Below are 27,377 nucleotides of genomic sequence, written 5' to 3'. Positions count from 1 at the left end.
ACAGACATAGAGTAGGTGAATCAACAAAATTGGTTGTTAAGAGCAAATTTGAAATATCTTAAAATGTAAGTGACTGTCAGTAATATTTCAAGTATGTAACAAGCTGAACGTTGTGGTTTAATTTAGTGTTTCCTCCAATCAGTTTGTCACGTTGGTAGTGGTTCAAAGCTTCGAATTACATTTACTGTGGCCACGTTGTTTGTAAACATTGTGAACATCTGTGAAGTGTGAGTTGTGTGCATGTGGGAAGTGGGTGTATAAGGTTTATGACACTTGTTATGTTAAGAATACAATGATGAGCTTTAGTAAGTTGCGACACTTGTCGCGAAGAGTAATCAGTTCGTCTCGGGTATCACGTCAGCTGTCTCAAAAACTTACGGAAGATGCTGTTATTGTAAAAACTGATACCGTTACTGAGGCTCAAATAAGTGGAAAGCCGAAATTAGACAGACCACCATTCGTGAAGGGCTTATTTTTAGGACATTTTGACACTAATGTTCTAACGTATCCAGAAGTTTTGGACAAAGAAGAATTGCAGTGTCTTAATGAACTCGTGGCACCCGTCGAACGGTTTTTCTCCGAAGGTGGGTGAAAAATGTAGAACGAACGAATACATGCGACTCGTTGAGATGCTTTTACAGTAGCATTCACTATCTAGATACCCAATTCGAGGATACCATAACTTCTCACTCTTTGTCATTCGTTTGTTTTGTAAATTGCGATGGTAAAACAGTGTTTACTTGCTTTACTGTTGAAATTGGACTTAGTGTAACATGCCTGTCACCCAGGGAATCCTAAAATTATGATTCATATTTTTCTTGGCTTTTGTACTAAGTGCCGTGACATAATGTGTCGATAAGATCAGTGCCAGCTATATAACAAATATTCGCATTACGTCTCAAACCGTACTGGTAACATACCTTAAATTGTGTGGTCGAGGATACTCTGTATTTCCCCTCTTGTGTGTTCCGTCCACAAATTTTCGGGTCAATAATGACGCGGTAATATTAGATATAAGCTCGATTTTCGGATCAATGGAAGCGTCCAATTCCACCCGTCTGCTTTGCCTCGTGACATAATGACGTTGTGTGTGACGTCCGTACGCCGCGGAGTTTTTGACTTGGTTGTGTTTGTAGATGTGGTGGTGTGGTTGGTGGTACCCTCTGGTGGTGGGAAATACAGAAGCGTCCGACTCCATCCGTCTGCTATGACCCATGACGTCAATAATATGGCGGAAACGACCATAGACTGCGACTCCAATATGGCGCCTATGACGTCTTTATGTAAACATGACCACAAACACGAAAAAACATTGAAAAACCACCATACACAACTTCCACAAAAAAACTAACGGGACAAGCGGGTGAAATTAGGGATTTTTTGCTGGGGACAAAGTAAATATAAACGAATTTAGACACACACCACCACACAAAACGACGGAAAAAAACAACACAAACCTCCCCAAATTTCACTAAACACAATATGCTCTGTAATCGGACACTTCCATTGACCTATATAGCCCGACAGCAACTCCTGATACTGGAACACCCACAGGAACCACACATTGGAATCGAACACTTCCCTTGACCTTTATAGGTCAACAAAAACTGCCGATACCAAATCATAAAACGCAGAACTAAAACCACGTCCACAACCATAACTACTTCAAAAAACACAACAAACCTCTTGTGGGCTGGCAAGACAGCCAATCCACAGTGACGGGTAACTGAAAGGCACGCGCTTAAACTCACGCAGGCTGACGTGAGGTCTGAAACAGGATACGTAAAGAATGCTGTAAAGAAATGTACGTAGCTGCTGGAATACTTAACTTTAATCCACAATTGGTGAACATTGTTCTTGTTACTGTACATGCTTCATTAGATACATAGCAAAGGATAAATGGCGCCTTGCTAGGTTGTAGCAATTGACTTAGCTGAAGGCTATGCTAACTATCATCTCGGCAATTGATAGCGTAATTCTCAGTGGACCATGGCTAGCAACGTCGGCTGTACAACTGGGGCGAGTGCCAGTACGTCTCTCTAGACCTGCCGTGTGGCGGCGCTCGGTCTGCAATTACTGACAGTGGCGACACGCGGGTCCGACGTATACTAATGGACCGCGGCCGATTTAAAGGCTACCACCTAGCAAGTGTGATGTCTGGCGGTGACACCACAAAACCAACAACATTGGAATCGAACACTTCCCTTGACCCGTTATCCTTACGACATCTCCACATACAGCTGTCCCTGGTCCGAGAAGCTGGAACTTTAGTAAGCCTCATTTCTTCATGACACACTAAACACTTCACGACTTCATCCAAAAGTCCGAATAGTCGAAGAAATTTTACTAGAGACGACGCACTGTCCCCCATCATCGCCGTCTACTGAAAACTGTTGACCTTGTCAGTCATATCCATACCTACCAAAGACATAAACAAAGCAATTTACCAAAATTCACACACAATGAATAGGAAAAAACTACAATAACGTCGACATAATAAAACCAAAATCGTTAACTCACCAAAAAATATTCCAATGAAAGCACAGTCATGACTGATACCACACACGTGCAATGCTACCACGCAAATGAACCCCATATGCCACATAACACATTACCCATAAACATACCACCAGAGACAACCACCAGCCACAACAATAAGCCACCTATAAACACACCACACACGCAAACTAAACCAAAAACATCACCTAACACACAACACATAAACACACCACCAGAGAGCACCACCGTTCACATCAAAATGACACCTACAAAAACACCACTCTCACAAAATAAACTCCGCACCGTTGTGACACCACACAACACAACAGCCTTACGTCACAGGTCAAAACCGACGGGTGGAATTGGATGCTTGCCGAGTTCAACGTGTCGTACTGAATTCATTTTAAGTTCGCTTGTGATTGTGATAACACAGGTTTGAGTTTACGTAGTTTGTGCAGTGACGTGGGTTGTGGAAGTGTTTTCAGTGAGTTATTAAGGGTTTTTTTTGTGTGTTAGGCACTTTTGTTAGGATTTATTAGTTTCATTTTTGCTGTGCTATAGGTATGGCAATGACAGTGAAATTCATAAGCATATCATTGCGTTCGGAGATGGGTGAAGATATGATGCCTGTCGTAAAATTTCTGCAGATGTTTGGTCTGATTGCAGAATATGTTAGGCAGGGTCGACAGAAGCATCCGATCTCACCCGTTGGCGCGATAATATCTGGCGGTTGATTAGTCACTGTACATGGTTCGAGAAATATAGGTTGGCTATGAGAGAGATTGTTTTGCTTAGTTATTATTTTTATTATAAGTCCTCTATAAGTTTTTGTGCGCATGAGAAGTTGTGAGTGAGAGAACTGTTTTGGATTGGTTGTCGTTTTGTCAAGAGGTCTATTCAGAGTATATCAAGTAGAGGGGGAAGTTGGTTTGGTCGGGGGTGGTTGTTGAAATTGATGGGTCACAGTTTGGTAAGAGGAAGTATGGGACAGGCAGCTCTCGGGCTGATTTGTGGGTGTGGGGGGGGGGGGGGGGGGGGGGGCTGTTATATTGGTGGCTGGATATGCTGATTGTGTTTTTAAGGTTTTGCAAGGTCGTATTGATAGGGAATTCGTGCGTTTGATTGGGGAATATATTGAGGAGGATAGCACTATAGTTTCTGATGCATTTTCGTCTGATAGGGGAAGAGAGGTTATAATGATTTAGCAGTTAATCACAGTATTACGTGTAAGTATTATGAAACTGGGGCTTGTACTAACACGATAGAGGGGTTTTGGGGTGGAAGGGGGCGATTAAATCAGCGTTATAGGAAGGGGGAAGAGGCGCTCTTCCAAACTGCAACCTCATTTAGATGAGTATTGCTGGCAGAAGAGTGCCCTTGAGAGTTATTGTATTTTTAACTTTTTTTTTCTTTTTAGGGGTTGTGGGTAGGATTTATAGGCCGAGGGTGGTGAGTTAATGGGGTTTTGTGTGTGGTTTTTGGAAAGGGAGGTTGGGAGTATTGTTTGTGGGGGTGGGTTTAATGGGGCAAGTTATGGTTTGAGAGGATGATTTGAGATTATATTGGAGAGGACCAGTTTGGTTGGAGTTTTAAGGTGTGACTGACTTTGGTTAACTTTAGTGTCATTTCTTTGTTGCTGGTTTGTTTGTGGGTGTGATTTGGATGGTTTGGGGTTGGTTTATGGGTGGCAGGTTGTGAATTTTTTTTTTGTGTGTGTGAGTGAGAGATGGCCATCATACATGGTATTGGGGCGGAGGCTGTTGTTGGTAAGTAATTTTTGTTTTGGTTTTATTCTGTAGTAATTGTGAAGTTGGAAATACGGAAGCGTCCGATCCCGCCCGTCTGCTTTGACCCATGACGTCACAAATATGGTGGAAACAAAAACAAACACACACACTTTCCACAAGAAGCCTAATGACACTAACAGGACAAGCGCGGGAAATGAGGTGTTTTGGGTGGGGGGCAAACTAAATATAAACAAATTTAGACGCCTTGCGTAGCTACAACGTGTAAGTGAAGACAGCCATGCATGAATACCCACCCACCTCCCCAGGGGTCGTAACCCCTGCAACCCATAGAAGATAAAGATGCTTCAGTAGCTGATTAGTGTTTTTTGTCTTTTTTAAAAAAAAAAAAAAAAAAGTCTCACGGGATAGAACGAACAGATCAGAAAGATAAATATAATAAACTAAAACAGAAATTCGAGGAAACAGATAATTAAAATAAGTAATAAGAGTTTTTAAATAAAAAAAAAAATCTCACGAGATAGAACAAACAGATCAGAAAAGTAAATAAAATAAGATAAAACAGAACTGGAGACAGCCACACTCAAACCAAACTCCGTGCCATCATGACGTCACACACAACACCACCCTTACGTCACGGGTCAAAGCCGACGCGTGGGATCAGACGCTTCTGTCGACCCGTGAAGTTTTGTTGTTGTATATTTATGGTGTGTTGATTGTGTTTTAATTGATGTTGTGAGTATGGTGTTTTTGAGATTTTGGTTCAACTTTTTGGAGTTGTAGGTGTTGGTTTCTTGGAATCAGTAGCTGTGGATGATCTATATAGGTCAAAGGTAATGTCAAGTTCCACTCTTTGGAGTTGTAGGAGTTGGGTTCTTTGTATTGATAGCTGCAGTTGAACGATATAGGTCAAGGGAAATGTCAGATTCTATCACATTAGTTTCATTTTATTTTTGGAGTGAGACATTACTGTCATTTTTGTTATTTTGCATTTGTTGGCATATATACATAGTGACTTCTTTGTCACCATTTTGACCTGACTGTCACTGAAAGTTGTGGTTTCTGCCGTATTGGTGACATTGTGGATCAAAGTAGATTGGTGGAACCGGGCCCTTCTGGAATGCCACTAAACATACAACAATAAAAAACACTGCACGATCCCATAACAAACAATATGAAAAAAAAAACTTAAATTACAGCATACCGCTACACCAACAAAAACAACAGGAATCGGACATTTCCTCTGATCTACCAAAAAAACCAACACTCAGAACTCCAAAAAGTGGAATTGGTCATTTCCTATGATCTGTATAGCTCAACCGCAGCTATCGATTCCCAGAGTCCAAACCCTACAACTCTGAAGAGTGGAATTGGTCATTCCCTTTGACTTATATAGCTCAACCGTGGCTATTGATTCCAAAAAAAAAAACTGACACCCACACCTCTGAAAAGTTGAACTAAAACCCCAACATCTCAAAAAACCCACATTCATTACATCAATTAAAACACAACTGACCTATCATAAATATACAACAAAACATCACAATTACTATAGAATAAAACCAAAACAAAAATTCCTTTCCAACAACAGCATTCGGCAATACGATCTAGGTTGGCCACCATGTTCACTCACCAAAAACAAAAAGTCTCCTAAAACACCCTTAACCTGCCACCCATAAACCAATTCCAGATCACCTGACTGATCCCCATAAAAAAAACCACTAACAAAGAAAAATCACAAAAATTAACCAATATCAATCACACCTTACAAAAACAAAAACTGCAATGAATCTGGTCCTCTCAAGCATAATCTCAAATTATCTTCTCAAACCATAACTTGCCCCATCAACCCCACTTGCACAAACAATACCTACACATCCTCCCCCCCCCCCCCTCAACACCCACCCAACCCCATTAACTCACCACCCTTGGCCTATACATCCTACCCACAACCCTAAAAAAACCATGAAAAATACAATAATTCTCAGGGGCACTCTTCTGCCAGCAATAATCATCTAAATGAGATTGCAGTTTGGAAGAGCGCCTCTTTCCCAAACCCCTAAGAGACGAAAATGCATCAGAAACTATAGTGCTATCCTCCTCAACATATTCCTCAATCAAACCCACCAATTCCCTCTCACTATGACCTTGCAAAACCCTAAAAACACAATCAGCATACCCAACCACCGATATAACAGCCCTCCACACCCACAGACCTGCCCGAGAGCTGCCCCTCTGAGACTTCCTCTTAACAAACTGTGATTCATCAATTTCAACAACCACCCCTGACCCGACCAACTTCACCGAGCGAGGTGGCGCAGCGGTTAGACACTGGACTCGCATTCGGGAGGACAATGGTTCAATCCCGCATCCGGCCATCCTGATTTAGGTTTTCCGTGATTTCCCTAATTCCCTCCAGGCAAATGCCGGGATGGTTCCTTTCAAAGGGCACGGCCGACTTCATTCCCCGTCCTTCCCCAAACCAATAAGACCGATGACCTCGCTGTCTGGCCTCCTTACCCAAAACAACCCAACCGACCAACTTCCCTCTATATTTGACATACTCTGAATAAACCTCTAGACAAAATGAAAGCCAATCCAAAACATTTCTCTCTCACACAACTTCTCATGTGCAGAAAAACCTATAGAGGACCTATATCCAAAATAAGTAAGCAAACCAATCTCCATTGTGGGCAACCTAGATCTCTCGGCCAGCAGATTTTATTGTGCTGATGACGCCCCGTATACGCGTTGCTGGTCCGAGCCACTGGAACTCTCATAAACCTCATGTTGTTGCCAGAAACATTACACCTAACATATTCTTCAATAAGACCAAACATCTGCAGAAATTTTACAACAGATATCGTATCTTCACCCGTCTTCGAACACAATTGTACACTTGTGAATTTCACTGTCATAGCCATACCTAACAAAAAAACAAATTAAACTTTTCTCTGCACAACAAACACGAAACTAATAAAACCCAACAAAAACAGCTAACACATAAACAAAAAAAAAACCTTAATAACTCACTGAAAACACTTCCACAACCCACGTTACCACAGAAACTACGTAAACTCAAAGCCATGTTAACACGATCACAAGCAAATCTAAAATGAACCCAATACGACAATTTAAACTTGGCAAGTGCACATACACCACCAGAGGGTACCACCAATCGCACCACCACATCTACGAACACAACCAAGTCAAAATCTCTGCATCATAGTGACTTCACACACCACCATCATTATGTCATGAGTCAAAGCAGACGGGTGGAATTGGACACTTCCGTTGACCCTTGGTGTGTATACTAGTAATTTTAACAGTAAGCATCTATGTGATGCACAATGCCTCAATTTTTTTAGCAGTCTACCAATGAATCTGCATACATTTTGTTTTATATGATTGTTTCATTTTAAATTTTTGGTTCATGACTGTGTCCACCCCCTCCTCCCTCTCCCCCGGGGCTCGCTGCTCTTAGGCGGGTTCTTGCTTGATTCCTGCGGGACCCCAGTCTTTGCAGCATCTTTTTCCTCCTGTGCTGCATGTCTATCATGTTGCTGTTCTTTTTCCCCTCCCTTGGGGAATGTGTCTGGGCTGTTTTTGGAAATGTATTCTTCATTTTTGGTAGTCAGTATCAGAATACTCTCCTCTGCATTTCATTCCTTTATTCTGTGTTCAGCTTCTACCTTCCTCCACTTTAGCATTTGAGATTTCTCTTTTTCTTCTCCCTTCGTGTGCACTCCTGAAGACTGACCCACGTGTCTGATGCATAACGGATAACTGTGTAACGTGTAATTCCTAGCCCGGTGTTGGTAGGTAGAGTTCACATGTACCCCCTGCTACAGGCCAGCACTAGGGATTGATGATTACCTGAGCTGCTGCCTTCCCAACTTGCCGATTGATCTCTCTGTCAGGTGTTTGGGAGGTATGACCTGAGATGTGAACAATCTCCTAAGGTGGGTGAGCCCCCAGTTGGAAGGAGTGCACCATTGGAGACGCTGGCAGTCATGGGGGAATTTTTCACAATGAGCCAATCGTCATCTTTGCAGTCCACATCTACCAAACTTAAACGGAATGAAGCTCCCGATTCCAAGACCCTCCCATGTGCACCACGCTTCCTCGTGGTTTCGCATACTGAAGACAGTCAGTCCTTTGCAACAGTAAATCTGTTTCTTATTCGGAAAGCTGTTGATGCAATTGCCGGCCCTGTGAAATTCTGCTCTCATTTATGCAATGACACTTTGCTTTTTGAGGCTACTTCTGATTCTCAAGCACAACTGCTGCTTGCAGCTTCGCTCCTCCACCGCTATTCTGTTTGTGTCGAGACCCATTGAACATGGAATTCTTTCCATGGTGTTATTTACACTAGTCTGCTCGATGGTCTGACCGAGGCAGAAATAAAAAATGTACCCCTCTGATGAGGGTGTCATTGCAGTCTCTCAGGTGATGAAGGAAGTAGGTTCATCCTTAGTGCCCAAACACACTTTTTCTCACCTTTGATAGAGTGATGCTTCTGTCCAAGATCAAAGCAGGCTATGAAGTTATTACAGTCCAACTGTACATTCTGAACCTGATGTACTGCTCCCAGTATAATCATTTCAAGTACACTCAAATGTCCTGTAAACACACGGCCAAATGTGTAACCCGTGGTAGAGATGCCCACGAGGGCAATTGTCTGCATCCTTCTCCCTGCTGTATCAACTGCAATGGCAACCATGCAGCCTCCTCTTAAGATTGTCCCATGTATCTTGATGAGTGGGCTGTCCCGGCCGTATGGGTAAAGGAAGATTGCCTTACCCGGTTGATCGCAAGTTATTGGCTATTTGCAAACCCTGCTTTTTACCATCTGGCACTTATATTATTGTTCTTGCTACATCTTGCTTTACGCCGGACATGCCCATGCAGACATGCAACATCAAATTCAGCACTGCAGTTGTGAAATCACCCAGTGTAATGCTAGCATTGCCGTCTCCTTGTCCAGCTCTGCAACAAGCAACCAAACTTCGTCTCACGGGGAGAAGTCACCTGCTACAAAACCGGCAGGCTGGAAAGGACAGAAGTAATACTCCTGCAAAGACTGTCCCTCCAGATGACAAAAATCTGAATATTCCTCTGCCACCCGGAAAGGCTCCAAGAAGTCAAAGAAAGGCAAATGGTCGTCTCCTTCGCCAACTCTGAGATCCTCTTCGATGGTGTCACCATGTGATACGCTCACCTGTATGCCTGTATGTCGCCCGTATGCACCACCAACCATTTTTCTGCCCTGGACTCCGCAGATCGACAGAGGGCGACTGCTGATGTCTTTTTAGATCTCACGGAGCAGGATCCCTCCAGCCTCTGCTCCCTGTAGCAGAGAGTCTTTGAAGGCTGACGAGGTGACACCCCTTCATTTTTTCCATGCTCCCCTTTCCTCGTTATAGCTCTCCTTCAGTGGAATGTTCGCAGCCTTAGATCAAACAAAGAGGATTTACAGATTCTCTTAGAAATGCAGTGCCTGCTTGTTATCTGCCTCCAGGAAACAAAATGGCATCCTGACGATCGCTTTGAGATCTCACATTTCTTCCTGGTCCATTTTGACCTTCCAGACAGCATTGCATCTCATTGTGGAGTCATGCTGCTCATACGGGATGACGTTCATAGTCAGTCCAACTCCCTAACTACCCACCTTCAAGCTGTTGCATTTCGCCTGTTCCTTCCTCACTTGACCTTTTCCCTTTGTACTATTTACATCCCTCTGTCATTCAATGTCACCAGGACAGACTTCCTCAGCCTACTGGATAGCTATATTACCCCTTTCTGCTGCTTTTTGACCTTAATGTGCACCATCCCCTTTGGGGTTCTCCCAGAACCTGTTTCAGAGGTGCCCTCTTGGTTGACCTTCTCAATCAACTTAACCTCCTTTGTCTTAACACAGGAGCACCCACATTCCTTTCAGAATTCATGCACACCTATTCCCATTTGGACCTACCCTTCTGCACTGCCCAGTTTGCCCATCGTCTCAAGTGGTTCGTTCTTTCTGACACATACTCAAGCAACCATTTCCCCTGTGCTGTCTGTTTCCTGTATCATATCCCACCTACAAGCACACCCAAATGGCAGCTTACTAAGGCCAACTGGAGGCTTTATTCATTGCTGGCGACCTATGATGAACAACATTTCCCCAGTTGTGATGACCAGGTAGAATGCGTTTTTAACTGTCATCCTACAATAGGAAACTGCATTTGTTATAAACAGTTGCATGCACAGTGTTGTCGCGTTCTTTGGGATAGCAAAAAATCTAGCTGGTTCATTCACTAGCTCTTTTAAATCCCTCTTCAATCGTGTGGGCCAACTTCTGACAGCTCTCTGGGACCACCCCCTGTGGGTCTGGGGATTAGAATATGCCCAAGGTATTCCTGCCTGTCGTATGAGGTGATTAAAAGGAGTCTCACATGTTTCGGCCTTTATGTGATGGTCCCCTGTAGGGTTTGACCTCCATTTTTCAAAATTTTCCCAAAGAGCAAGCCAATTGGGGAAGGGCGGCTTACATGGTGCATCGTGTCCATCATGCCTTGAGATCTTTAGCCCACTTTCTCGTTGTTGCACTGCAGTCCAGCTCGTTCTGCACCTCTTGGGCGAGGACGCCTTCCTGGCTGCATTTTCCACTATGCAGTATGCAGTGTCGCTTTTTGCACCGATGATGACCATGGACTTCTTTGCACCTCATATCCAGCATGGTACCCAGTTCATTGTGGTAGGGCCGCCATGTACCCTGTTGGTTGTAGCCCTCTGACAACACAGGGATTGCTCTGCTGATGTCTGTGCCATTAACTCCCCATGTATGCCAAGGAGTAGGTGCCCATCACCCTGGGGAATCGGGACTCCTGGCAATGGCCATCCTCCCAGGTGACCTTTGCTGTGGCTAGGTGGCGCCTGTGGGAAGGTCCCTGGTCGGAGTGGGTAGCATCAGGCGGATGATGCACGATGAAGCATACCACATCATCACTTACTGGTGATCAAACACCAGCAGTCTCTAAGCATTCCCAATCTCAGTACAATGCAAGAAAGTACTACTCTAAATCATTCCCCTTCCTGGTCACACCATGGGAGGAATGCCTACATCCTGTGGCTATGATCCCCCTCATACGCTGCTGATATGAGACCAGTTGTAGTCTCATCAGTTCTGTGAATTCCAGTCGGCTCTGAGAGCCAGAAGGCTACACCTACCCCCTTGATGGTGGGGGGAACTTCCCCACTTCCCCCCTGTTGCTCCCACACCACCTACCTCAGGAGCACTGCCCCCCCTCCCCCCTCCCCTTAACCATTGGGCCATTGGGGACGCCAGTCCCCACTTCTCAGCCGGAGAAGCATAAATCTTCTTCAGCTCCTCTAACTAGGAAGGGGTCTCTTGGGTCACTCCCTTTCCAGGTGTCTGCTAATGGGAAAGATGACACCTGCCAGTGGCTGAAGTGCCCAGAAGCAGCTGGTCGTAGGGCTTCACGATCATCCTCAGTCCTGGAGACTGAATCAGTGAAGACCTCCCAGCAATAGAAACCCAAGAAGAAGCGAGAAAAGTCCAAAAAGGAGACCCCTAATACTAAGGAAATTGTGGTGGCACCCTCATCATTGCTACCTACAAGCTCTGCGTCTGAGGATAAGGTCGATATTCTGGCGTTCGCTGAGGACCTAGATCTTGCTGGACCCTCAGACACAGTGGTTGTAGACTGCTCAGGCAATAAGTCGCTGGCAACAGGTGGCCCTGAGGCATAAACTGCCTCATTGACTGTACGATGCCTTCCCAGTCTCACAATGACACGATCCTTCAGTGGAACTGCGGCATTTTTTTCCACCGAGCTACGGTAACTTTTAAGTTTTACACCTGCTTTCTGCGTTGCGCTCCAGGAAACCTGGTTCCCGGCATTGCGGACCCCTGTCAGTGGAGTTTGCGTTTAAGTCCAAAACCCAGTCTGTAGTGAACCTGTGCCCCTTCAAACCCCTCTTGAAGCTGCGGCTGTCAGAATAAGGATGACACAGGACATAACTGTCTGGGATGTATATCTTCCTCCAGATGGTGCAGTACCCCTGAATGTATTAGCTGCACTGATTGATCAACTCCCTAAACTTTTCATACTTTGGGGAGATTTTAATGCCCGTAACCCCTTGTGGGGTGGCACCATGCTTCTTGGCCGAGGCAGAGATATCGAAACTTTACTGTCTCAGTTCGACCTCTGCCTCTTAAATACTGGGGCCGCCACACGTGTCAGTGTGGCTTGTGGTAGTTACTCGGCCATTGATTTATCAGTTTGCAGCCCAGGACTTCTCCCTTCTCTCCACTGGAGAGCACATGACAACCTGTGCGGTAGTGACCACTTCCCCATCTTTATGTCACTGCCCCGGCATCAGGCCCACAGACACCTGTCCAGATGGGCTTTAAACAAGGCAGACCAGGAAACTTTCACCTCTGCGGTCACCGTTGACTCTGCCCCACACGGGAACACCGATGTGATGGTTGAGCAGGTGACTGCAACAATCGTTACTGCAGCAGAAAATGCGATCCCTTGCCCTTTAGGGTGCTCCTAATGTAGGGTGGTCCCTTGGTGGTCGCCGGAAGTCGCTGAGGCAATTACGGTGCGTCGGCGAGCTCTACAGCGGCATAGGTGGCATCCTTTCCTGGAGCACCTCATAGCCTTTAATTGGCTCCATGCCCACGTTCCCCAGCTTATCAGAAGACAGAAGCAGGAGTGTTGGGAGAGATAAGTCTCGACCGTTGGGTGCCATATGTCATCTTCCCAAGTGTGGACAAAAATCAGACGTCTTTTTGGGTACCAGACCCCAATAGGTGTCCCTGGCATTAACATCAGTGATGTGTTATCTACCGATGCAAACACGATTGCTGAGCACTTTGCTAAGCACTATGCTTGAGCCTCTGCATTGGAGAACTACCCCCCCAGCCTTGTGCACCCTCAAATGGCGGATGGAAAGGAAAGTCCTCTCGTTCACTGCATGCCACAGTGAACCATTAATACCCCATTTGCAGAGTGGGAGCTCCTCAGAGCTCTTGCACATTGCCCCGATACAGGTCCTGGGCCAGATTGGATCCACAGTCAGATGATTAAACGTCTCTTATCTGACTACAAGTGACATTTCCTCATCTTCAACCAGATCTGGTGCGATGGCATCTTTCCATCGCAATGGTGGGAGGGCATCATCATTCCGGTGCTTAAAGACGGTAAAATCCAGTTTGATGTGGATAGCTATCGACCCACCCATCAGCCTCACTGTTCTTTATAAGGAACATATGGTGTGTCGGCGGTTGGGTTGGGTCCTGGAGCCACGTGGCCTACTGGCTCCATGTCAGGTCGGCTTCCACCGGGGCCACTCTACCACTGATAATCTTGTGTCCCTTGAGTATGCCATCCGAACAGCCTTTTCCAGATTGCAACACCTGGTTGCCATCTTTTTTATTTATGAAAAGCGTATGACACGACCTGGCGACATCATATCCTAGCCACTTTATATGAGTGGGGTATCCGAGGCCCACTCCAGATTTTTATTCACAATTTCCCGTTGCTTCGTACTTTCCGTGTCCAAGTTGGTGCCTGCCATAGTTCCCCTCATATCCAGGAGAATGGGGCCCTGCAGAGCTTCTTTTTTATTGGCCATTAATGGTCTAGCAGCAGCTGTAGGGCAGTCCATCTCACCTTCCCTGTATGCAGACAACTTCTGCATTTCGTACTGATCCACCAGTACTGGTATTGCTATGGGGAACCATCCACAAGGCACAGTAATGGGCTCTAGCCCACAGTTTCCAGTTTTTGGTCGCAAAGTCGTGAGTTATGCACTTCTGTCAGTGTCGTACCGTTCGTCTGGAACCAGAACTTTACCTTAATGTCAATCTACTCACCATAGTGGAGACATATCAATTCTTAGGAATGGTTTTTGACTGCCGATTGACTTGGCTACCTCACCTCTGTCAGCTTAAGTGAAAGTGCTGCCAGCACCTCTGTGCCCTCCGCTGTCTGAGCAGCACCAACTGGGGTGCAGATCGCTCTACGCTGCTGCAGCTCTAGAGAGCCCTTGTTCTAGCCCATCTTGACTATGGGAGTGTGGTTTATTCTTCGGCAGCACCCTCAGTGTTGCATTCACCTAGTGACAGGAGCTTTCAGGACGAGTCCAGTGAACATCGTCCTGGTGGAGGCCGGAGTCCCACCATTACAGGTTAGGCTTGCGCAATTGCTCTCCAGTTACGTTGCAAACGTTCATAGTTCTCCTGCGCATCCGAATTACTGTCTCATTTTCCATCCCACGGTGGTTCATCTCCCTCATCGGTGGCCCAGGTCAAGGCTTACAATTGCAGTTCATGTGCGACCCCTTTTCTCTGAACTGGAGTCCTTACCTTTACCACCTATACTTTAGGTTCATTCACGAATACCTCCATTGTGTACACCTACGCCGCGGCTTCACCTGGGCCTTTCACGTGGCCCGAAGGACTCAGTTAATCCTGCGACTCTCCGCTGTCACTTCCTCTCTATTCTCAACATGCACTGGGGCCATGAAGTGGTTTACACAGATAGCTCCAAGGTTGTGCACCTTTGGGAGATGGAATGGCATAACCTCAGTACGCACAACAAGCTGCATGCCATTAAGGAAACTACGAATGTGTGGAAAAGCTCCGTGCGTGCCCCTCGCAGGGACTCTGTGGTTCTCTGTCGGCACCACATTGGCCACACATGGCTGATGCGTGGTTACCTCCTCCATCGCGAGGACCCACTTCGGTGTCTCTGTGGCTCACGAATGATGGTTGTCCATCTCTTACTGGACTGCCCACTTTTAGCCCCTCTGTGGCAGACTTTTAACCTTCCCAGCACCCTGCCTTTGGTGTTGGGTGACAATGCTTCAACTGCAGATTTAGTTTTACATTTTATTCATGAGGGAGTTTTTTATTGCACCATCGAAGGGTGGACATTTAGCCTTCTCTCCAAGGCCGCCACCCTCCCTCCATTTTAACTGTCACACTTTCTTTGCATTTGTTTTTTCTTAGTGGTTATCTTTTCCCTACATTTATTCATCTCCCCTTGTCTTTTTGGGGTGGACATTTTAATGTGTTGCACAGTGGCTGACTTATCCTCTTTTATTAGTGTGATCAGCCAGCCCAGACCATCTGCTCTATGGTTTTAATATCTTCTACTTTTCCTTGTGGTGTATGTTTTCCCTGTTTCATGTTCATTCCATTCGTTTTCTTTTTAGATGTGGTTCCCCATTCCTTTTCCCCTTTTACTTTCTCAAATGTACTTTGGGTGTTTTTTTACCTTGAGCCTTGCTTGCATCAGGAAAGATGGACTGATGACCTTGTAGTTTGGTCCCTTTATACCCCAAACCAACAAACCAAGATCTTGGGCCTGTTGCTCTTCCAGTCACTGAAAATATGTAACTCCTGGGTCTAATGCTCAATAGGATACTTTCTTGGTCCTTCAATGTGTCTTACCCAGCAGCCCGCTGCTGCCTAGAAGTGCAGCGACGGCGGAGGGTCTGGTGCGTCGCTTGAGACACCCCAGGTGTCGCTTGCTGCGTCCGCTGACTCAGCCGCCGAGGCACCTTCTAGTGTACCCAGCGAGTTGGGGCCGCCCTTACCTCAGGGTGAGTGGCGTTGCTCGAGGCGGAGGGTCAATGTGGAGGCTGGCCCCGCCCGTTCATCCTGTCAGTGGGCAGTTGGCCGCTCCTTCAACAGGGCCCGAGCAGGCACACAGGGGCAAAGACTTGCTGGTTATTTTGAGCTCCAATGTTAGGCGGGTGATGGAGTCCCTTAAGGAAATAGCGTACAGTACTGGAAATAATTCTAATGTGCACTCGGTTTGTCTGCCGGGGGGCCTCATCCAAGATGTGGAGGTGGCCTTGCCTGCGGCCATCATGCATACGGGGTGCAGTTGTCTGCAAGTAGTTGCTCACATCGGCACCAATGATGCCTGTCGCTTGGGTTCTGACGCGATCCTCAGTTCGTACAGGTGGCTGGGGGATTTGGTGAAGGGTGCAAGCAGAGCTCTCTACTTGCAGCATCGTTCCCAGAGTGGATTGGGGTCCTTTGGTTTGGAGCCGAGTGGAGGGTCTCAACCAGTGGCTTCGTTGACTCTGTGATGGTCTTGGCTGCAGATTTCTAGACTTGTGCTATTGGGTGGGGAATTGTAGGACGCCCCTAGATAGGTCAGGGGTCGGCACTACACAAAGGAAGTGGCTACTCGGATAGCAGAGTAATTGTGGCGCACACGTGGGTTTTTTTTTTTAGGCTAGGCAGTAGTGCAAGGTGTCCTGATGAACACTCACCAGTCGACGTGCAGGCAGGAAAGTCAGGACGTGCTCATTGTAAAGACACTTCAGCTTTCAAGATATTAGCACTAAATTTTCAGTGTGTTCGGAATAAAGTTCCTGAATTTACTGCCCTCCAGGAAGCCTGTGGCACGCAAATTATTCTCGGGACTGAGACCTGGCTGAACCCTGAGATAGGAAGTTCTGAAATATTTAGTGAGGGTTGGAACGTGTATCGGAAAGACAGATTAGACACCGTAGGAGGTGGTGTCTTCATTGCAGTTGACAAAAATATTGTGTCTACTGAGGTCGAAGTAGAGTGTGATTGTGAAGTTATCTGGACACGTTTAACAGGGCTAGGAGAAATAAAGTTAATTGTTGGGTGTTATTACCGGCCACCAGGTTCCACTGCGACAGTTCTAGAATCGTTCAAAGGGAGTCTACATTCCATATCGCAGAAGTACCCAGATCATGCTATATTAGTCGGAGGTGACTTCAACCTACCTAGTATAGACTGGGATGTCTATGGATTCATTACAGGTGGTACAGACATGCCGTCGTGTGAATTACTTTTGGACACATTATCCGAAAACTGTCTTGAGCAGCTAAATCAACAGCCAACGCCTAATGGAAATATTTTAGATCTGGTAGCCACAAACAGACCAGACCTCATTGATGGAGTCAGTGTTGAGACAGGGACTAGTGATCATGATGTTGTCATTACGATTATGGTTACGAAAGTTAAAAAGGCGGTCAAGAAGGCTAGGAGAGTATTCTTACTAGAAAGACCAGATAAGCAGTTGTTAGCATCCTACTTAGTAAATGAATCGACTTCATTTACTTCCAGTACGATGGACGTGGAAGAATTATGGGCAAATTTTAAACACATTGTAAATCATACATTGGAGAAGTATGTGCCAAAAAAGTGGGTTACAGACGGAAAAGACCCACCGTGGATTAACAGCGCAATTCAGAGAAAGCTCAGGAAGCAAAGACAGTTGCACTCGCGATACAAGAAAGATCGAGAGAATGAGGACAGGCAAAAGTTAGTAGAAATTCGTGCTGCTGTAAAAAGAGCGATGCATGAAGCATACAACCACTACCACCGTCATACCTTAGCAAAAGATCTTGCTGAAAACCCAAGGAAATTCTGGTCTTACGTAAAATTGGTAAGCGGGTCGAAGGCTTCCATCCAGTCACTCACTGACCAGTCTGGCCTGGCAACGGAAGACAGCAAAATGAAAGCTGCTATTTTAAATTTAGTATTTGAGAAATCTTTCACGCAGGAGGATCGTATAAACATACTGCTGTTTAAGTCTCGTACAGATTCCAATTCGGTTTTACAGAGAGTACTCTACTGCATTGGCTCCTTACTTAACTTGCATTTATTGCGAATCTCTTGCCCAATGTAAAGTCCCGAGTGACTGGAAAAAAGCTCAGGTGACGCCTGTATATAAGAAGGGTAGAAGGACGGATCCTCAAAATTACAGACCAATATCCTTAACATCGGTTTGTTGCAGGATTCTCGAACATATTCTCAGTTCGAATGTAATGAATTTCCTTGAGACAGAGAAGTTGCTGTCCATGCATCAGCATGGCTTTAGAAAGCATCGCTTCTGCGAAATGCAACTTGCCCTTTTTTCACATGATATCTTGCGAACCATGGATGAAGGGTATCAGACGGATACCATATTCCTTGACTTCTGGAAAGCGTTTGACTCGGTGCCCTACTGCAGACTCCTAACTAAGGAACGAGCATATGGGATTGGTTCCCAAATATGTGAGTGGCTCGAAGACTTCTTAAGTAATAGAACCCAGTACGTTGTCCTCGATGGTGTGTGTTCATCGGAGGTGAGGGTATCATCTGGAGTGTCCCAGGGAAGTGTGGTAGGTCCGCTGTTGTTTTCTATCTACATAAATGATCTTTTGGATAGGGAGGATAGCAACGTGTGGCTGTTTTCTGATGATGCTGTGGTGTACGGGAAGGTGTCGTTGTTGAGTGACTGTAAGAGGATACAAGATGACTTGGACAGGATTTGTGACTGGTGTAAAGAATGGCAGCTAACTCTAAATATAGATAAATGTAAATTAATGCAGATGAATAGGAAAAAGAATCCCATAATGTTTGAATACTCCATTAGTGGTGTAGCGCTTGACACAGTCACGTCGATTAAATATTTGGGCGTAACATTGCAGAGCGATATGAAGTGGGACAAGCATGTAACGGCAGTTGGGAAGGCGGATAGTCATCTTTGGTTCATTGGTAGAATTTTGGGAAGATGTGGTTCATCTGTAAAGGAGACTGCTTATAAAACACTAATACGACCTATTCTTGAGTACTGTTCGAGCGTTTGGGATCCCTAGCAGTTCGGATTGAGGAGGACATAGAAGCAATTCAGAAGCAGGCTGCTAGATTTGTTACTGGTAGGTTTGATCATCACGCGAGTGTTACGGAAATGCTTCAGGAACTCGGGTGGGAGTCGCTGGAGGAAAGGAGACGTTCTTTTCGTGAATCACTACTGAGGAAATTTAGAGAACCAGCATTTGAGGCTGACTGCAGTATAGTTTTACTGCCGCCAACTTATATTTCACGGAAAGACCACAAAGATAAGATAAGAGAGATTAGGGCTTGTACAGAGGCATATTGGCAGTCATTTTTCCCCTCATTCTGTTTGGGAGTGGAACAGGGAGAGAAGATGCTAGTTGCGGTACGAGGTACCCTTTGCCATGCACCATATGGTGGATTTCGGAGTATGTATGTATATGTATATGTATGCCAGTCCCTCAGTGTCCTACATGTCCTCAGTGGCACTTTCTGGGGAGCACATCGAACCACCCTCCTCCATTTCTACTGGTTTCTTGTGCATTTGAAACTAGACAATGGGTGTTTCATTTATGCATCTGCACATCTGCACATCTGTCCATCTTACAGTGTCTCAATACTGTCTACCATCGTGGTATCCATTTGGCCACTGGCACCTTTTACATTAGCCCGGTTGAGAGTCTGTATGCAGAAGCTGCCGAACTAGTGCTGTCCTACCTGTGTGACTTTCTCCTCAGCAGATATGCATGCCGTTTGTCTGCCATGTATGGCCACGAATCCTATGCCTCCTTCTGCAGGCTCCTTTGATCACCAGTGTGGGGTGTGTCCCTCTTGTCTGTTACCTCCTGGAGTTCGCTTTCAGCTCATGCTCTGGCTTCACGCCGCTTGCCACTTTCCCAATGGGTGTGAACCCTACACCACTTTGGCTTTGTGTGGCAGCCAGTGTTCACCTTGGCCTTCATTCGCTTCCTAAGGACACTACTCCAGCCTCGCTCTATCACTTTCAGTTTCACAACCTTCACGTGGAACTTCACGATAGTATCTTTGTGTTCACTGATGGATCTCGGATTGACTGCAGTGTTGAGTGTGCCTTCGTCATTGGCACTGACATTTCTCGATATCTGCTTCTGGTACACTGTTCAGTATTTACAGCAGAGCTCTTCACCCTGCATCAGGCAATGCAGTACGTCCGGCGATACACACTTTTCAATTGCGTTATCTGCTCCGACTCTTTCAGTGCCCTTCAAAGCCTCCGTATGCTATACACTGTCCCTCCTTTAGTGCAAAGGGTCCAGGAAAGCTGTTACTAGCTCACCCTTGATGGAGCTGCTGTGATGTTCGTGTGGGTTCCTGATCATGTCGGTCTGGCAGGAAACGAGGCCACTGATGCTGCTGCCAAGGCTGTAGTCCTCGTACCTTGGCTCACTAGTTCATGCATTCCCCCAATGATCTCTGTGTTGCCATCTGTCAGAGGGTAGTGTCACTTTAGCATCACCACTGGTCCTCCCTTCGTGGGAACAATCTCCAGGTTATTAAGCCTCTTCCAGTGGCTTGGATGACCTCTCGGCCCTCTCTCCATGCTGAGATCATTTTAGCTGGGTTGTGTATCAGGCACTGTCTTTTTAGCCATCACCATTTTTTAAGTGGTGCTCCCCCACCACTTTGTGCTCATTGTGTTCAACCTTTGATGGTCCGCCATTTCTTGATGGAATGCCATTTTTTAACCACTTATGTTCTCATTTGTGTTTGCCGTCTGAATTATCAGCCATTTTATCAAATGACATCTGGGCTGTCGACCGCGTTTTACTTTTTTATCCGTTGTAGCTATATGACGAAGGACATTTAATCTGTAGTTCAGGACCTCCGTTTCTCTATGGCGTATTTTATAGACATTTCTCCATGTGCTTGTTTTTAGCTGTCTTCTCTTGCGTCGATTGGGATTAACATGTAGTAGTTTTTAAAACCTCTCTTTGTCTTCTTGTTCTACAGTTATGACATGGGCACTTATGACCCTAGTTGTTTTTGTGCCACAAAACAAAACAATCATGATTTGTACCCATTAAGTAGTTTACTATGTGCTTATTTCTATCTGCTATGATTCCATTCAATTCTGAGAGTTTTATCTGTCATCACTTCTTTCACATCTGACAGTTTTGTTAATTTGAAAAATACTGAGTTGCACCATGGAGTCCACGCAAATCTGTAGGTCCTCCAATAACTGGCTGGGTAACTCAGTTCAAAGGTTAAGGAAGGCAATAGGATTGTGGCTAGTCAAGCATTTCAGTGTTTGAAGCAACATTCAGGTTGATGGCAGCTTGTTTGGTACACCATAGGCTGGTATTTTGTTCTCTAAGCATCTATGTAGAACTGTATCAAATGCCTTTTGGGAGTCAAGGAATGTGGAATCAACTTAGGCAGCTCTGTTTGCTGCCATACGAATTCCATAGGTGAATAGAACAAGTGGAGTAAATGAAAATTCTCCTAAATCCATTTTGATTCTTATGAGAGGATTTTCTGTTTTGAAAAAGGTCTTAACACGCAAACATAATCCACTTTTTGTATTTATACAACAGACCGACTTGAGCAATATAGGCCTATAGTGATTTACATTTGTCTGATGGTCCATCTTTGTAAGAGGAATGATCTGTGCTGTTTTCCATTCACTTATAATGCTTCATTCCTCGAGCATCCTAAGGTAAACTTTTGCTGGAAGGGAACAAGTTCTTTCACATAGTGAGTATAGAATCATACAAACATACTGTAAGATCCTTTTCTTTCTTTAATGGCGTGTAGTTGAGTTTTTAGTTTGCTATCACTAGTTTCAGGCAACGGCCTTGCCGCAGTGGATACATCGGTTCCCGTGAGATCACCGAAGTTAAGCGCTGTCGGGCATGGTCGGCACTTGGATGAGTGACCATACCGGCCGCCATGCGCTGTTGCCATTTTTTGGGGTGCACTCAGCCTTGTGATGCCAATTGAGGAACTACTTGACCGAATAGTAGTGGCTTCGGTCAAGAATACTGTCATAACGACCGGGAGAGCGGAGTGCTGACCCCATGCCCCTCCTATCCGCATCCTCCACTGAGGATGACATGGCGGTCAGATGGTCTCGGTAGGCCACTCGTGGCCTGAAGACGGAGTGCTTTATCATTAGTTTGAATATCCATCATATTGGAATCCTTCTGACAACTGGAAGGAGGAATTGTAGTATGATTTTCTGCTGCAAAACAATTTGGATAAATGGAATTCCATTTCAGCCTCATCTGTGGCATCCTCCTTTTGATGCTCGTATCATCCTTAAGTGACTGGATAGATGTCTTTGATCAGTTTACTGACTTTATGTAAGACAAAAAAACTTATGATTTTTCTCAAATTGGTAGACAGACTTTTACTTTTTATTTCATTAGATGCTTTTCTCATTGGTTAGAGTTTACTGTGCTACCAATGACAAGGTCTTTATAGATAGGGGAAGGGCAGGAAGGAAAGCAGCCATGCCTTTTACAAAGGAACCATTTGGGCATTTACCTTAAGAGATTTAGGGAACCATGTAGAATATAAATCTAGACAACTGGATGAGAATTTGAACTGCCATCCTTCCCAATGTAAGTTTGTGTCTTACCACTGCACCACCATGCTCAGTCATTGCAGAAGATAAAAAAAAATGAAAACTCCAAAAATACTTTCCTGTTGTTCTAGTTGAAATTTCCAAAGTACGGTTCCTTCATGTAAATGTTACCAGAATGAATAGGTAATAGTTCAGTTCATGTTTTTGGTTCACACTGCTGCAATATGTATATACTTTATAATAAATGCTGCTTCCAAAGACTTTCATTGTGTTGTTTTAATATTCGTTACATAGCATAACTCTGTGTATACATTGTGGCCATAATTTAGTTAATGATATTCAATTAAACGACCCACCCTGATAGTGCATTCGGCGGGGGGGGGGGGGGGGGGGGGGGGGGGGGGGGGCGTTTCAAACCTGCCTCTGGCCGTCCAGAATTAGGTTTTCAATAATTTCCCTAAATTGCTTCAGGCAAATGGTATGGTGGGATGGTTCCTCTGAAAGGGTGTGGCCACTTTCCTTCTCCACCCGTCCCTAATCTGAGCTTGTGCTCCATCTCTGATGATGGGACGTTGAACACTAGCTGTCTCCTCCTCCCCCCCCCCCCCCCAACTCAACCCCACTCCCCACTCTCCGTCCCCCCCACCCCCATGCCCCCACTGTCCCCCTCCACCACCCTCCTCTGTGTGCAGCAGAACTAATGTGTACTCCTTTCTGGAAATGAAGCCTTTGTTTTGTGTTGAGCACCTGGAGGATACGTTTGGGGAAATGACAGCTCTGTCCAAATGGCACAATGAGTTGGTTTTGATTCAGATGGCATCCCCAACCCAGTTCCTGGCATTACTCATGGCAGACTGGGTGATATTCCTGTTTCGGTCGCTCCCCACAAAAGCCTCAGTATGGTCCAGGGAATTATTATTCATTTTGACCTTCTGTTACAGTCCGATCACGAGCTGAATGCCAATTTAGAACAGTGGGGTGTTCATTTCATCCAGCGCATTTACGGGGGACCGAAAGACAATAAGGTTGCCACTGGTGCCTTCATCTTGGCCTTTGAGAGTGATTCATTACCTGATGGTGTACCAATGTGACGTCAAACTCTACGTCCCTCTCCCTATGCGGTGGTTTAAGTGCTGGAAATATGGGCACATGTCCTCCCGGTGCCCTTCCAGCACCACATGTAGAGATTGTGGACATTCGCTGCATCCGAATACTCCATGTGCGCCTCCTCCCACCTGTGTGAACCGTGGACAGCATCATTCCCCCTGCTCGCCAGACTGCCCAGTAGTCCAAAAGGAGTGCAAAATTATGGAGTATCAGACCCTGGACAGGCTGTTTTACCATGAGGCTAAACTGGAATATCAAAGACTAAACCCTGTTCCCATGCTATCTTCTTATGCTGCCACCATGATGGCATCACCAGTGATGACGCCGTTACACTTATCATCTAAGGCTACACCAGTGGGCCCTCAGGGCCACCCATCTTCCTTCCCCCTCCAGTTGGCTGGGGGCACGTCTTCTCCCGTTGCTCCAAAAGCATCTACTTCGGGAGCAAGGCCGCCCCCCCCCCCCCCCCTCCAAATCCAGGGGACACCAGTCACCTCCCCCCAGCTGCAGAAGCCTCCTTCGGCTCATCTCGTGCAGAAGGGGTCCCTTGAGACCCTCTCTCCCGAGGTCTCCACTAATGCCACAGCAGACACTCACCAGTGCCTAAAGGAGCCAAAAGCTGCTGGACGAAGAGCTTCATGGTCTTCCTCCATGCCTGAAGCTACTTCAGAGAAGTCCTCCCAGCAACCCCCTGAAGAGAATCGACAGGTTAAGCAAACGAAGAAGAAGACTAAGAAACAGGTCCCCCAGGTGGCCCAGACACCACTACACACTACCAGTTCTGCACCTGAGGATGAGGTGGATATCTTAGTGTCCCCTGAGAACCTATATCTCACTGATGCCTCTTCCACAGGGGAATGGATACAAATACTCAATCGGTGGCAGCAGGTGACCCTGAGGTGTAACCTGCCTCCCTGTGTGCTTCATGCCTTCCCAGTCTCGTGATGATGTCATCCTCCAGTGGAATTGCGGCAGTTTTTTCCACCAACTGGCTGAGCTATGGCAACTATTAAGTTTTGCACCTGCTTTCTGCATTGCCCTCCAGGAAACCTGGTTCCCGGCAAAGTGGACCCCTGGCCTCCGCAGCTATAAGGGATATTACAGGAACCGTAGTGACTATAATCGAGTGTCAGGTGGAGTTTGCGTTTATGTCCAAAACTCAGTCTGTAGTGAAACTGTGCCCCTTCAAACCCCTTTTGAAGCAGTGGCTGTCAGAATAAGGACGATGCAGGAAATAATTGTTTGCAATGTATATCTTCCTCCAGATGATGCAGTACCCCTGAATGTATTAACTGCACTGATTGATCAACTCCCTAAACCTTGCCTACTTTTGGGTGATTTTAACGCCAATAACACCTTGTGGGGCAGCGCCATGCTTACTGGCCGAAGTAGAGATGTCGAAAATTTGCTGTCTCAGCTCGACCTCTGCCTCCTAAATACGGGGGCCTCCCCACACGTTTCAGCATGGCTCATGGTACTTACTCAGCCATTGATTTATCACTTTGCAGCCCAGGATTTCTCCCATATGTCCACTGGAGAGTCCCCAATAACTTGTGTGGTAGTGACCACTTCCCCATCTTCCTGTCACTCCCCTGGCGTCGTGCCCACAGACACCTAACCAGATGGGCTGTAAACAAGGCAGACTGGGAAGCTTTCACCTTTGCTGTCACTGTTAAATCTCGCCAACGTGGTACCGTCAATGTGGTGGTTGAGTGGGTCACTAGAACAATCGTTACTGTGGTGGAAAATGTGATCCTTTGTTTCTTAGAGTGACTCCGACGAAAGTCAGTATCTTGGTGGTCACCGGAAATTGCTGAAGCCATTTAACAGTGTAGGCGAGCTGTACAGCGACGTATGTGGCAACATTCTCCAACATCAGATGTCTTTTTGGGTACCAGACCCCAACAGGTGTCACTGGCGTTAACATCGATGGCGTGTTATTTACGAACACAAACATGACTGCCGAGCACTTTGCTGAGCACTATGCCTGGGCTTCTGCATCAGAGAACTACCCGCCATCCTTTTGCACTATCAAACAGCGGATGGAAGGGAAAGTCCTCTCGTTCACTACATGCCACAGTGAACCCTATAACGCCCCATATATAGAGTGGGAGCTCCTCAGTGCCCTTGCACATTGCCCCAAAACGGCGCCTGATCCAGATCGGATCCACAGTCAGATGATTAAACATCTCTCATCCGACTTCAAGCAATATCTCCTCATCATCTTCAACTGGATCTGGTGTGATGGTATCTTTCCATCGCAACGGTGGGTGAGCACCATCATGCCAGTGCTCAAACCCAGTAAAAACCAGCTTGATGTGGATAGCTATCGGCCCATCAGCCTCACCAACGTTCTTTGTAAGCTGCTAGAACGTTTGGTGTGTTGGCAGTTGGTTTGTCTCCTGGAGTTACGTGGCCTACTGGCTCCATGCCAGGGCGGTTTCCACCAGGGTTACTCTACCACTGATAATCTTGTCACTCGCGTCTGCCACCCAAACAGCCTTTTCCAGATGGAAACACCTTGTTGCCTTCTTTTTCGATTTATGAAAAGCCTATGACTTGACCTGGCGACATCATATCCTTGCTCCATTATATGAGTGGGGTCTCTGAACCGGCTCCCGATTTTTATCCAAACTTTCGTGTCGCTCTGTGCTTTCTGTGTCCAAGTTGGTGCCTCCCATAGTTCCCCCCCCCCCCCTCCCATTATATCGAGAAGAATGGGGTATGGGGTCCCGCAGGGCTCTGTATTGAGTATATCTCTATTTTTAGTGGCCATTAATGGTCTAGCAGCAGCTGTCGGACCATCCGTCTCACCTTCTCTGTATGTAGACGACTTCTGCATTTCGTACTGCTGCCCCAGTACTGCTGTTGCTGAGCGGCGCCTACAGGGAGCCATCCACAAGACACACTCATGGACTGTAGCACATGGCTTCCAGTTTTCAGCCGTGAAATCGTGTGTCATGCACTTCTGTTGGTATCATACCATTCATTCAGAACTAGAACTTTACCTTAATGATGACCCATGCAATGTAGTGGAGACATATTGATTCTTAGGACTGGTTTTTGACATCAGATTGATTTGACTTCCTCACCTTCGTCAGCCTAAGTGGAAGTGCTGGCAGGACCTCGATGCCCTCTGCTGCCTGAGCAACACCAACTGGGGTGCAGATCACTCTACACAGCTGCAGCTCTACAAGAGCCCTTGTTCAATCCCACATTGACTATGGGAATCTGGTTTATGGTTTGGCAGTGCCCTCAGCGTTGCGTTTACTTGATCCTGTGCACCACTGTGGTGTTCGATGAGCGATGGGATCTTTTAGGACAAGTCCACTGACCAGTGTCCTGGTGGAGGCCGGAGTCCCTCCATTGAAGGTTAGGCATGCACAACTGCTCACCAGTTATGTTGCACATATTCGTAGTTCTCCTGAGCATCTGAAATACCACCTCGTTTTCCCAACCACTGCGGTTCATCTCCTGCATCGGTGGCCCAGGTCAGGGCTTACAGTTTCGGTTCATGTCCGTTCCTTTCCGCCCGAACTGGAGTCATTCCCTTTACCACCTCTACTCGAGGTCGATTCACGTTCACCTCCATGGTGTAAACATAGGCCAAAGCTTCGCCTGGTCCTTTCACATGGCCCTAAGGACTCAGTTAACCCCACCACTCTCCGCTGTCACTTCCTCTCGATCCTTGACGTGTTCCGGGGCTCTGAAGTGGTTTACACTGACGGCTCGATGACTGGTGGTCGTGTTGGCTTTGCCTAAGTCCACAGAGGCCATATTGAGCAACATTCCTTGCCCAATGGCTGCAGTGTATTCAGTGCAGACCTGATGGCCATATCAGGTGCACTTGAGT

At 46.2% G+C, this 27,377-nt stretch overlaps 1 protein-coding gene across 1 annotated transcript in view; it reads left to right on the top strand.

Moving 5' to 3' along the window:
- Positions 1-217: 217 nt before the first annotated feature.
- Positions 218-27,377, top strand: part of LOC126470184 (complex I assembly factor ACAD9, mitochondrial-like) — a 103,993-nt gene continuing 76,833 nt past the window's right edge. The window contains exon 1 of the mRNA XM_050097841.1: positions 218-584. Coding sequence (XP_049953798.1) covers positions 293-584 — 292 coding nt within the window. The 5' untranslated portion in view covers positions 218-292. The remainder of the gene's footprint in view (positions 585-27,377) is intronic.

Source organism: Schistocerca serialis, chromosome 3 (genome assembly GCF_023864345.2).
Source record: "Schistocerca serialis cubense isolate TAMUIC-IGC-003099 chromosome 3, iqSchSeri2.2, whole genome shotgun sequence".
Lineage (NCBI taxonomy): Eukaryota > Metazoa > Arthropoda > Insecta > Orthoptera > Acrididae > Schistocerca > Schistocerca serialis.
This window is presented reverse-complemented; position numbering and strand designations above follow the sequence as displayed.